General features: G+C 38.5%; 1 protein-coding gene across 1 annotated transcript in view; it reads right to left on the reverse strand.

The window, feature by feature from the left end:
• NEK3 (NIMA-related kinase 3) overlaps positions 1–13406 on the reverse strand; it is an 18838-nt gene extending 5432 nt beyond the window's left edge. Inside the window, exons 1-11 of the mRNA XM_014966159.1 lie at positions 13273–13406; positions 11201–11498; positions 10968–11065; positions 8866–8949; positions 8189–8256; positions 7983–8069; positions 6862–6916; positions 2746–2946; positions 2336–2405; positions 1503–1549; positions 325–424 (exon numbers count right to left, since the gene is read on the reverse strand). Coding sequence (XP_014821645.1) covers positions 325–424; positions 1503–1549; positions 2336–2405; positions 2746–2946; positions 6862–6916; positions 7983–8069; positions 8189–8256; positions 8866–8949; positions 10968–11065; positions 11201–11387 — 997 coding nt within the window. The 5' untranslated portion in view covers positions 11388–11498; positions 13273–13406. The remainder of the gene's footprint in view (positions 1–324; positions 425–1502; positions 1550–2335; positions 2406–2745; positions 2947–6861; positions 6917–7982; positions 8070–8188; positions 8257–8865; positions 8950–10967; positions 11066–11200; positions 11499–13272) is intronic.

Raw genomic sequence — 13406 nt, forward strand, 5'->3', positions numbered from 1 at the left:
CCATGTGAACTAGTTGTAAGCGTACAACACTTTACTAACAGTGACATTTGATTCTGTGGGTGCAAGTCTAAAATTGGTTCACTCTATACCAAATGTTTACAAAAAATCCTTTTTTTAACACTTTGGCCATGATTTTTCTTTTATTATTATTTTTTAAACCTCAGATGAGCAGTAAGAATCAATATAATTGCAGAAGTAACATACAGTGACACGGTTTTCTATAGGTGCAGACTTGTATGCTCTACCTGTTTAACTAGCTGGATCACTGACATTTAGATATCACTACACAGAAGGAAATGCATCAGCCTTAAAACTAGAACTTACCCTCTTCATCAGATTTTCTTCGTTCCTTTGTGCTTTCACTCAAATCCTTAGTATTATTTTTCCTTTCTAAGGGACTATGCTTGCTTTCATCTTTACTTTGCTTTAAAAGAGTAAAGACTGTATTAATCATCCTTGTCGCTGAGAAAAACAAAACAGTAATATTAACACAGCATTTATTATTTTAGTTTTGCTGTTAAATGGCTGGCTGCTATTAAAGATCTGAACACTAAACCACTGACACCACAAAGCCAACTTTCGAGCAGTTGAAGGGCTGTCTGAGTAGGAAACCAACTCCTACCCTCCTTTTGAAGTTTCATGAAAGAAGTGATGCAAACCAGCTGTCCAGAGACAGATCACAAGGAAACGCTACTTTCTGTGTGCGGGCTGCTATTAAAGATCTGAACACTAAACCACTGACACCACAAAGCCAATTGCACTTGCACTCTACCTATTACTGCACTGCATTTCACCCTGCCTGCCCTTTTTTGACAGACAATCTCAGTTTCTAAGCACACATGCAATTTGTGGTTTTATTCTTTTACATTTAAGAATAGTAGCAATATAAAGATAGGTGAGTCATATTCCCACGGAAAACAAGATGCACCCAAATGTTAAGCTTCTCAGATTGACAGGTTTATTAAATGGAAAAAAAAGCCCTACTGGCAACATGTTTTGAAAAATATACTCAATGTGGCTGAGCCAGGCTGTTATAATGTACCCATAGGTGACTTCTTGGCCACCTGTGACTTAATTCTCCTCAGCTGAAATCTCACATGGGCCCTAAAACCTAGTGAGAATTATGTCCAGACTAGACTATTTCCATAGAAGCTTGTTCAAAGTGTGTCCCTAAAGCAAAGAAAATGCATTAATTTTTGCAGTATCCCAAAATTTAGAAAAACAGGAGAAGGTTTTTTGCTTTTTGTCTGTTTTTTTTTTTTTTTTACAAGGCTTTAAGTAACTAGTTTAGTTTGGAACTAAACTAAATGTGAGAAGCATCAAAAAGTTACAGTGGTGGGAAATGCACAGGAAAACTCTGCAGTTTGAAGAGAGATGACAGCTGATCCAGCAGGCTGACCTATGGTTTAGCATACTAATAATTTTCTATATGAACTTTTCTATAATATAGAACATTTTAGATTACTAAAATACAAATATTAGCCCTATATTTGAATACATACCTTATTTTCTTTCTTATTATTTGAGCTTCCACCAGCCGTGACACCACCTGATACATTAAGGGACAGGTTCAAAAGTTAATACCTTAAGCAAACATTGTGGCAAAGTGGTGTTCCAGAGGTAGGACAGCAACACCACTGAACCCATGACAATTCTGTGAAAGCTTCTTCCCACTTCTGTCAACGCAGCTCATTCTCAACAGGGAGGCCCTCTACTATTCAGTTCCAAATGTGTACAAGTTTTGGTGTAGCTAAATTTATGCAGAAGAAGAAAATCCAACATTGTCTCTAGAAATTAAATAATGAAAATAGCTTGCTTCACTGCATTCTGGGAAAGAAAGCACTGTCACATTTAAACTATATGCAACAGCTAAAGTTTTACTCATTTTAAAACTGAAAAGTTTAATTCCAGCACAAGTCTTAAGACTGACAATGTACGTATTGTAGTTCTGCACTGCACTTCTCATGCTGGAACAGGATTTACACTCTTCAGGAGTTTTATTCATTTTTAAACTGTAAAGTTTAATTCCAGCACAAGTCTTAGGACTGACAATGTACGTATTGTAGCTCTGCACTGTACTTTTCATGCTGGAACAGGATTTACACTCTTCAGGCATTTTTCCATACAACAATATTACGTTTTGAAATAATGAAAGTAGATTTGAACATATAATACTAAGGTTTTATAGCTGTATTTAACATCTTATAGGCATTCTTCCATACAACAATATTACGTTTTGAAATAATTAAAGTAGATTTGAACATATAATACTAAGGTTTTATAGCTGTATTCAACATCTTATAATTCCTAGTCAAGAAAAATGTTGCTGACTTACCCTTTGGTCTTGCTGTATTGCCTTCATGTTTCTTGGTTTCCTTAAATACCTGCCCAAACTCATTTGTCATCTGGAATATGTATAAGGAGACGCAAGTACTGTACCAATTCAACTTTCTCAAGTTATTGTCTATGCTATTTGTTAAAACCACTTACTATACAAAGCACTGTTACAGCAAACACCTAACAAATACCTAATTTTAGCAGCATCATATCAGTATTTTCAAAACAAACCCTTCTAAAAACTCAGTTTTCTGAGAGGTCTACAACTGTATTTATGGCTTTCAGAGTAGGACCTACACAACACTACATTTCCTATTGTTACACACAAACAAGCTACAAAAGAAACCAATTTAGTATCTAAAATGTAGATACTATTGCTTAAATCTAGAGACAAAGAGTATACCATACCTCAGAAGGCAAATAATTTTTGATAAGTCTGGTTAAACAACTTCTTGCAAGAATAGTACTGGCTGATGGACGATTCTTGGGATTTCTTTTAAACATCTGTTTTATTAAGTAATGAAGTTCATAGGAATAATGAGATGGTAGTGGATTGTAGGATCCTTTGCATATCTTAAGGATGAGATGCTTCCAGCTCTTGGCTTGAAACTACATTAAAAACAAATGAACATTAGAGCACGGAGTTTAAGCACAAGATAAAAAGAAACTGACAAAATTTAAGAGCAACTCTGATTATATAAAAACGCATGGTATGTATCTATGTAGGGTCACTATTACCATACTGATTTGGCTCTCAGTTTGACAGATTCAGGGTTCTAATTCCGAGGTGTGGAATGATGACTCTGAGTGAACACATTAGTAACTTTCCATTTTGTAGGGCTATTACATAGGCACTTATTTAACAATGACAGAAACATCATTTGCGAAGAATGAAATCATTACAGTTTGCATTCAAAGTTTGACTAAAACCAGATCATAATGGACATTGCAAACAATAACCTGTACAACTGGAAACCAGGTGGGAGTTACTCCTATAAATTTAAGATTGTTCAGTGTCCTGCTTTTGGGTGGGATAGTTAATTTTCTTACTAGCAGCTGGTATAGTGCTGTGTTTTGGGCTTAGTTTGAGAAGAATGTTTATAACACATGAATATTTTAGTTATTGCTAAGCAGTCAAAGTGGTTTCAACTTCTCATACTGGCCTGCCATCAAGAAGGCAGGGGAGACCCAAGAAGTTGAGAGGGGACACAGCCCAGACAGCTGACCCCAACTGGCCAAAGGGGTATTCCATACCATATGACATCATGCTCAGCGTATAAACTAGGGGGAAGGAAAAGGGGGACACCTTCAGAGTAATGGCATTTGTCTTCCCAAGTAACCGTTATGCATAAAATCATAGAATCATAGAATGGTTTGGGTTGGAAGGGACCTTAAAGATCATCAAGTTCCAACCCCCCTGCCACGGGAGGGACACCTCTCACTAGAGCAGGTTGCTCAAAGCCCCATCCAGCCTGGCCTTGAACACTTCCAGGGATGGGGCATCCACAACTTCTCTGGGCAACCTGTTCCAGCATCTCGCCACCCTCATAGTAAAGAATTTCTTCCTAGTATCTAATCTAAATCTCCCCTCTTTCTATTTAAAACCATTACCCCTTGTCCTATTGCTACACTCCCTGATAAAGAGTCCCTCCCCACCTCTCCTGTAGCCCCTTTTAGGTACTGAAAGGCTGCTATAAGGTTTCCCTGGAGCTTTTTCTTCTCCAGGCTGAACAACTCCAGCTCTCTCAGCCTGTCCTCATAGGTGAGGTGCTCCATCCCTCTGACCACTTTCGTGGCCCTTCGCTGGACCCATTCCAACAGGTCCATGTCCTGCCTGTGCTGAGGGCTCCAAAGCTGGACACAGTGCTCCAGGTGGGGTCTCACAAGAACAGAGTAGATGGGCAGAATCAGATGGAGCCCTGCTTTCCTAGAGATGGCTGAACGCCTGCCTGCTGATGGGAAGTGGTGAATTAATTCCTTGTTTTGCTTTGCTTGTCTGTGGGGCCTTTGCTTCACTTATTAAACTGTCTTTATCTCATCCCATGAGTTTTCTCATTTTCACTCTTCTGATTGTCTCCCCCATCCCACCAGGGGAGTGAGCAAGCAGCTGTGTGGTACTTAGCAGCATTCAAATTTTATTTTTATAGAAATATAGCATTCAGGAAATTTGGATCATTTTTGCGTCCTTTATGTCACATACATGAGATCAGAATCAAACTGCAAGAGTGAAACCGTAAGCCAGGAAAAATGCAAACTTCCAATTTAAAAAAAAAGAAAAGAAAAAAAAATCATCAGAAGATCAAAAGTAGCCCATCACAGCACAAATAGCCTCTTGCAAATCTACATGAAATGGCTGAACTTGTTACTTTCCTCAGCTGACTGTTAACCAGTCTTCAGTCAGGAATTACTGCTTCCAAGTCCAAGTCATGGGATGACTGTGGTATCAGCAAGGACAGCTGTAAGCACGGATGGCAACAGCCTGAGCAGAAATGGCCGGGAACTTCTCCCTCCCTGCAGAAAGTTTTCTTATGGCACACCCTGCTGCCTTGACTTTTGTATCACCTCTGACGGATTATGCAAGATGGTATGTGACCATCAGATAAAAACAGATATATAATATTATTTCACTGCTGCTAAAAAGGGAAGAATGCTCCACTCCTTGGTATCCCAGCTCCAAGCATGGCCTGAATAGCTGTGACACTGCCAAAGCCTTGCTACAGACCTACTTAGGCCACTTTCGTGGCCCTTCGCTGGACCCATTCCAACAGGTCCATGTCCTGCCTGTGCTGAGGGCTCCAAAGCTGGACACAGTGCTCCAGGTGGGGTCTCACAAGAACAGAGTAGATGGGCAGAATCAGATGGAGCCCTGCTTTCCTAGAGATGGCTGAACGCCTGCCTGCTGATGGGAAGTGGTGAATTAATTCCTTGTTTTGCTTTGCTTGTCTGTGGGGCCTTTGCTTCACTTATTAAACTGTCTTTATCTCATCCCATGAGTTTTCTCATTTTCACTCTTCTGATTGTCTCCCCCATCCCACCAGGGGAGTGAGCAAGCAGCTGTGTGGTACTTAGCAGCATTCAAATTTTATTTTTATAGAAATATAGCATTCAGGAAATTTGGATCATTTTTGCGTCCTTTATGTCACATACATGAGATCAGAATCAAACTGCAAGAGTGAAACCGTAAGCCAGGAAAAATGCAAACTTCCAATTTAAAAAAAAAGAAAAGAAAAAAAAATCATCAGAAGATCAAAAGTAGCCCATCACAGCACAAATAGCCTCTTGCAAATCTACATGAAATGGCTGAACTTGTTACTTTCCTCAGCTGACTGTTAACCAGTCTTCAGTCAGGAATTACTGCTTCCAAGTCCAAGTCATGGGATGACTGTGGTATCAGCAAGGACAGCTGTAAGCACGGATGGCAACAGCCTGAGCAGAAATGGCCGGGAACTTCTCCCTCCCTGCAGAAAGTTTTCTTATGGCACACCCTGCTGCCTTGACTTTTGTATCACCTCTGACGGATTATGCAAGATGGTATGTGACCATCAGATAAAAACAGATATATAATATTATTTCACTGCTGCTAAAAAGGGAAGAATGCTCCACTCCTTGGTATCCCAGCTCCAAGCATGGCCTGAATAGCTGTGACACTGCCAAAGCCTTGCTACAGACCTACTTAGGCTAACACATGCCTCTACACAGGCTCCTTTATCAATCTGTGACATACAGTATAAATTTCTAAGTTCTTGTACTGCTAGCTGTTGCAGCTGTAGAGAACTTTTGCTGATTCCAAGGTATAGGTTTAGCTCAATGAAAGGAAACTGCTGCTTATAAAAAAAACTAAGACAAAATGACCTTAAATTAGGATGATCTCATTTTCTTGCAAAACAAACGTATCCTGATAAGGGGCCTCGTGTTAGCCATGTGTCTGTATATAGAAGCTGAAGGCAGTTAACACCTGAAAAGCACAGCATCAGCACTGTGAAAGACAGTGTCCCAGAAATGACAGAACCATCCATCCAGGTTCCCACTGTCCCAATAGGAGGATAGTGCTTGGACAGTGACTGACTTGATTTGAAGAATAAGCAAATAGGTACCACTGATGCAAGGGACAAAACTGTTTATTGCTTACTACATTCTCCTATACTCGCACACGATATATTGTCATTAGCAAAGATTTTGAGTGTCATTGCCTCCATCTTCTGGGATTGCCCTGATCCTGTAAAACACAATGTTCATTGCAACATCCCTGCAGATACCTGGAACCAGTCTGGTGGCTGGTGGACTCCTTAATAAGCCCCAGATCACCTCATTTGGTACTGAGAAAAATTAACCAAGAAAGAAAACCAGAAGCCATGTAGTGGAGGAGAGGTGAGAAGGGTAAAGCAATATATCCCTCTTTCAAAAAGAGCAGCAAACACATCAGTCAAATTATAACTGACTATGAATCTATCGAACTACAGCCAACTACTAATTAAGTTTTAAGGAATTCCAAAACTTTTCTGATAGCAATAAAGCTGCACTTACCGGATGTCTAAGAGTGCACAGCTCATACAAGATGCATCCCAGAGACCAGATATCACTGTAGGTATAGAGAAAGATGAGAAATTTTGAGCCAAAAATTACAATTTAATATCCTGCCTGGAAAAAGTGAAATTCATTATGTGTACATAACTGAATTGAGTAAACTAAAAACAAATGTAAGTAACCATAAAAGACAATCCAATTATGTGTTTAACCTCTCCAGTGGAAATGCTCTTGCATATTTAATCCTACCCTGATGTAAGAAAGGATAACTGTCATGTAATTGGCTTTTTATTCCTAGAATGACTTTCAAGCAATTTGCTGCAACAGTATTTATCCTTCTGCATTTTAAAGCCTTTGTGTTCCATGGCCCTTAACATCCTAATTCTGAGAGCTGGAATTCTGTCCTTGCCAATAGGAATTCTTCTACTGAAAAAAACCATCACCTTCCACCAAAAGCGAGTACTGCCACCTGCACAAGAAGCAACTGATGCCTCTCTTTCAAGAAGAGCAGAAAAAACTTAGGTGCTAGAAGGTTTCTTCCCTCCTCTGGAAAATGAATCGCTCAGTTCAGGTACAACTGGGGTCACAGAACAGATCTAGGGGAGGGGATACAAAATGACTTAACATTTTGGAGCCTGGGAGGATGTTGAAAATGCCATACTATCAAGATGCTCTCAAAAGTTCTTGCATGAGGACCAGAATTAGTGGCGTCTATAAATCTAAGTCACTTGTTCTGTAACCAGTTCCCCTATATTGTCATCAGGACTGGCTAGAAGAGCTTTAAAAATATGACCAGCCAAAAAAATAAGACCAGTAAAAAGACACAAACACATACATACCTATGTGCATACATACGCACATACATGTTTGTATGTATGTAATTACTCTCCCAAATTCACAGAAAGGTCTGCACACCAGTTTTCAAACTTTTAAGACTAAAGATACTGTTACCCAAGTAAAGAGGAATTGATGCTTTTGCATCTTTTAATTGCCTCTTAATATTCTTCAGCTCGATACCTTCTCCAAACTAAATATGGATACACCACAAAGCCAAATTGAGACAGTAATAAAAATATATACATCAGTCAGGCATTATTTGTGACCACTGAAAACAGGAATACCTTTTGTTGTTGTATGGCAGGCTTTCCCATATTTCTGGAGGTACGTAATAAGGAGTCCCCACATACGTGCAAGCGTACGACACTGGGCTATTGAAATGACAAAGAAGAAACACCAGATGAAAAGTAACAATTTAAAAACTCCACACTATCTATCGATGGTAAAATAAAACTTTACACCACTGAGATCAGTGGAGATATCCACATACTGTGCAAGAAGGCGCGCAGATCCAAAATCTCCCAGTTTGACTTTTCCACTTTGAGTGAGGAAGACATTCTGCATTTCAATAGGGTAGATTAGCATTATTCTAGGAAACATATCTGCAGTTTGTATATACAGAAAATACAGTGCCCATCATTTCTGATATTTTATCTTTCTATTTCCTTTTACTTGTTCCTCCTAATACTTCGACAGAAAAAAAAAAAGTAATATTAAGAACTATGTTTTGTTTAAAGGGAAACGGAAAGGTTATATGGGACTGAAGCCCCAGCATCAGTAGCAGAGGAAGAATCAGAGCTTAGAAATGCCACACTTTCTGCTGAATTTCTACCTTTCTGCTTGAAAATAGTAAGAAAGAAAAAAATGAGGGGCAAGATATTTACAAATTGCATGCTCTATACATGTTTTATACTTCTGTGATTGTTTTAAATTGTATGCAGTCTGTCACAAGCAATTAGTGCTATCAGCAGTGTCGATATGAAGGGTATAGCTATACTTAGACGATGTTTATGCCCACAGTATTATGTTATCCCATACACCAAATAATTTCTTAAGCTTAAATGAAAAACACAGCATGTAGCAGTAACAGGAAATCATGAAATAGGGAGCTGAACTGTTGCATGCAGAAGAGAGTTTATTAATGGCAACAAAACTTGCTCTGTTCACCTTGGATTTGATATCCCTGTGCAACACACGTTTATCATGAATGTGCTTCACACCCAGGCACATCTGCACAAACCAGTGAAGGATCTGAAAAGAGTAAGAGTTATAACAACTCAATGCTGCATATAATGCTTTACTAATAGATAAAAAACCCCACTAAGATAGATTAAAAAAAAAGCATGTTCAGAATATCTGGGAGCTAAAAGCAACTCTAGGGTAATAGCCTCCAGTCAACATGAAAGATAAAGATTTAACATAAAGTATATTTTAACACGGCAGAAGGAATGTTTACTAGCCGTGCCTAGAAAACTCTAATAATATATAACAATAATGAAGCTAAGGAGGTGCTACATGGCACTTCATCTGATGGTCACTTTTGTAAGAAGTCAATTACAATTTCATAGTCAATTAACAAATTAAAAAAACAAACAAAACAAAAAACCCTCACCAAACCAAAAAACCATCCCAAACCCACACTGAAACAACACACTGTTTCTAAAAGGAAATGTATTCTTTTTTTAAAGTAACAAATGAAGTTCTAGAGATGCTTGGCTAATCTAAATATTAGATTAGGTGAGGATTCTGGTCTTTTCATTTTAACTAAAAGATGTTCCTAGGAAGTAGCTTTCAGTCACTACAATGTCACTCTGGACCTTCTCCCAAGTAATTATATAGCCTCTGTGATAAGAGGAGTTAATGCCTGCTGAATGGTTTAAACATTTAATTGCTACATAAAATGCAGGCATTTAGTCTCCTGGCTAGTTTCATTTATCTTACCAAAAAACCCTCACCAAACCAAAAAACCATCCCAAACCCACACTGAAACAACACACTGTTTCTAAAAGGAAATGTATTCTTTTTTTAAAGTAACAAATGAAGTTCTTAGAGATGCTTGGCTAATCTAAATATTAGATTAGGTGAGGATTCTGGTCTTTTCATTTTAACTCAAAGATGTTCCTAGGAAGTAGCTTTCAGTCACTACAATGTCACTCTGGACCTTCTCCCAAGTAATTTTATAGCCTCTGTGATAAAAGGAGTTAATGCCTGCTGAATGGTTTAAACATTTAATTACTACATAAAATGCAGGCATTTAGTCTCCTGGCTAGTTTCATTTATCTTACCAGAGTGCTTTATTTACTTTTCATTTGCAGCACTTCTTTCTGCACTTTAAATTCTGGCTGAAGTTTGTGTCAAATTCTTACTTAATTGCATAAATTTATGCATGCAAACCTGACTCTGTTTTTCTCACTGCCTGCACAATTCTTGGATATTGACAGCAATCTCTTTTTTTATTCCTTTCAGTCCAATTCTCATCTTGTTCTGCTGGAAATTAACAAAGAAATAATGCTTCTATTCTATCTATAAATGTCTTTGTTTCATCTAAAGTACTTCAAGGTGTTTGTACATCTATAATTTGTTTTAGGTAATGCAAGGTGTTTCAGTTTACATGAAAAAGCATTCCTAGGTGCTTGGTTCAAAATACTGTATTTTCTTACCGCATCTTCAGGGAACAATTTTCCTCCTTGGTGTTTAATCTTTTGCATTAGATCTCCATCATCACAATATTCCATCACTATATACAGATGTCCATCAGCTAAATTTTAGGTAATTTAAGAATAGTTAGTATTTTCATTAGCAGGGTTAAGTAGATTATTTGTACTATAAAGCTCCGACATGATATGTATTATATATTAAAATAAACACATATTTAATTTATAACAGGAATTGAGTGCTTTATTTACTTTTCATTTGCAGCACTTCTTTCTGCACTTTAAATTCTGGCTGAAGTTTGTGTCAAATTCTTACTTAATTGCATAAATTTATGCATGCAAACCTGACTCTGTTTTTCTCACTGCCTGCACAATTCTTGGATATTGACAGCAATCTCTTTTTTTATTCCTTTCAGTCCAATTCTCATCTTGTTCTGCTGGAAATTAACAAAGAAATAATGCTTATATTCTATCTATAAATGTCTTTGTTTAGATTCATCTAAAGTACTTCAAGGTGTTTGTATATCTATAATTTGTTTCAGGCAGTGCAAAGTGCTTCAGTTTACATGAAAAAGGATTCCTAGGTGCTTGGTTCAAAATACTGTCTTTTCTTACCGTATCTTCAGGGAACAATTTTCCTCCTTGGTGTTTAATCTTTTGCATTAGATCTCCATCATCACAATATTCCATCACTATATACAGATGTCCATCAGCTAAATTTTAGGTAATTTAAGAATAGTTAGTATTTTCATTAGCAGGGTTAAGTAGATTATTTGTACTATAAAGCTCCGACATGATATGTATTATATATTAAAATAAACACATATTTAATTTATAACAGGAATTACCAGAATTATGATTAATTTCTTTTTTTTTTTTTTTAAGTGGTGGGTGAGGTGATGTACATGTCATGCTTACCATGGGAAGTCTTATTTCCTTCATTGCATACTTCTGGTCACTGATTCTATGATGAACTAGGAGAGCTCTGCCAAAGGAGCCCTCTCCTAGTACTTTCAGCACTTCGTACTCTTCCATTCTTTATAAGCCTAGCTCCAACACTTCTCTTCAAACACTCTCTTTCACAGATTATCTTCTAAACTTTGTCATGACCTTGATTCACTTCCTGAAATTTACTGTTAACATAATCTGCAAGAGACAAAAAAACGCAAAATAATGAGAATGGGTGATAAATGTGGGTACCTACAACTATTCAGCATTACCATAAATAGAATTCAAACCGCTCTTACCTTTTTATTTTTGCTGTAAAAGAGGCCTTCAGAAAGTTCATACAGTGTACCTCTGCATTTTTTCTTTTTAATTTTGAATGCTAAAGCCCTTTGAAAATGTAAATGATAGACCTACGATTTAGCATCTTCTTTTTGTTACCTGCACTTCTGCCGGCGGTTTCATAACCTTCATCAAAACTCACAGGCAGCGTATTACAAACTTCAAGCTTTCAGTGACAATTCTCACCTAGTACAGCGTAAGTGGAATAGGATAGGATGGGATGGGTTGGGATGGTTGGAAAGGACATACAACCATCATCTAGTCCAACTGCCTGACCAGTTCAGGGCTGACCAAGCATTAAAGCACGATGTTAAGGGCATTGTCCAAATGCCTCTTTAAACACTGACAGGCTTGGGGCATCGACCACCTCTCTAGAAAGCCTGTTCCAGTGTCTGGTCACCCTTTTGGTAAAGAAATGCTTCCTAATGTCCAGCCTAAAATTATAAACAACAACAAAAAAGTAATCTTGATTGCTCAGGAGTAAGCAACTTTAAACAAATAGAGGTATCTTGAGTTTTCAGATTTACCTTCAAATGATTCTATGTAGGCAACGATATTTGGATGTTTCATTTTAGCCAAAAGAATTGCTTCCTTCCTAGAGTTCTCTACATCAGATGAAGACTGAAAACATAAGTACACTTATATAAATATCACAGTAACAAATTTTCATATATACACATGATGCACCTCACTTTCCAAAAGGAAAATATTTTTAAGAATTGTTCTTCAGTTATTTTAAGAAGCTATTTCAATTTTGAATGCTAAAGCTCTTAGAAAATGTAAATGATAGACCTATGATTTAGCATCTTCTTTTCGTTACCTGCACTTCTCCTGGCGGTTTTGTAACCGTCATCAAAACTCACAGGCAGCGTATTACAAACTTCAAGCTTTCAGTGACAATTCTCACCTAGTACAGCATAAGTGGGATGGGATGGGATGGGATGGGATGGTTGGAAGGGACATACAACCATCATATAGTCCAACTGCCTGACCAGTTCAGGGCTGACCAAGCAGTAAAGCACGATGTTAAGGGCACTGTCCAAATGCCTCTTTAAACACTGACAGGCTTGGGGCATTGACCACCTCTCTAGAAAGCCTGTTCCAGTGTCTGGTCACCCTTTTGGTAAAGAATGCTTCCTAATGTCCAGCCTAAACCTCCCTTGACACAGCTTTGAACCATTCCCATGTATCCTGTCAGTGGATTTATGGATTATATTTAAGGATTATGATGTTGTTTGCTCAACATGCTGGTACTTTTAAGTTAGGTATCCATGACTCCAACATCACTTTATATATACAGCTGTGCATATAGTGTTTTAACGGGCTGACGTTTTGTTTTTAGGAGTCATCTCAGGCCGTAATCGTTTCTGGAAGGATAAAACACCGATTTACTCAGAGGCTGAAAAATAATCACGGCGATTCATTCGCTTGAACAAACTCTGAAGGCCCCTAAGCGATGACTAAAGATGGCGTTTTTCAGGGGAACGGGCACACTCGGTGTGTGCTTCACATTAATAACAGTTAAACCTGGTAGTTATATCTCCCCTTCCATGAGGAGGGGAAGCCGAAGCCCCACCCCAGGCCCCTCAAGCCCCGCCGGGCCCTCAAGGCCTGAGGAAAAGGCGTTACTCACCTCAGAGGGGCCGCGCAAACCGCCCGAGGCCTGAGGAAAGGCCCTCTTGGGCAATGCCCGGCGCTTCCTCCACTACCGGGTCGGGCTCCCTCAGCCTCCCCCGGGTAGGGCTGGGGGCGGAGGGTCGAGGAGGA

Source organism: Calidris pugnax, unplaced genomic scaffold (genome assembly GCF_001431845.1).
Source record: "Calidris pugnax isolate Ruff unplaced genomic scaffold, ASM143184v1 scaffold20, whole genome shotgun sequence".
Classification (NCBI taxonomy): domain Eukaryota; kingdom Metazoa; phylum Chordata; class Aves; order Charadriiformes; family Scolopacidae; genus Calidris; species Calidris pugnax.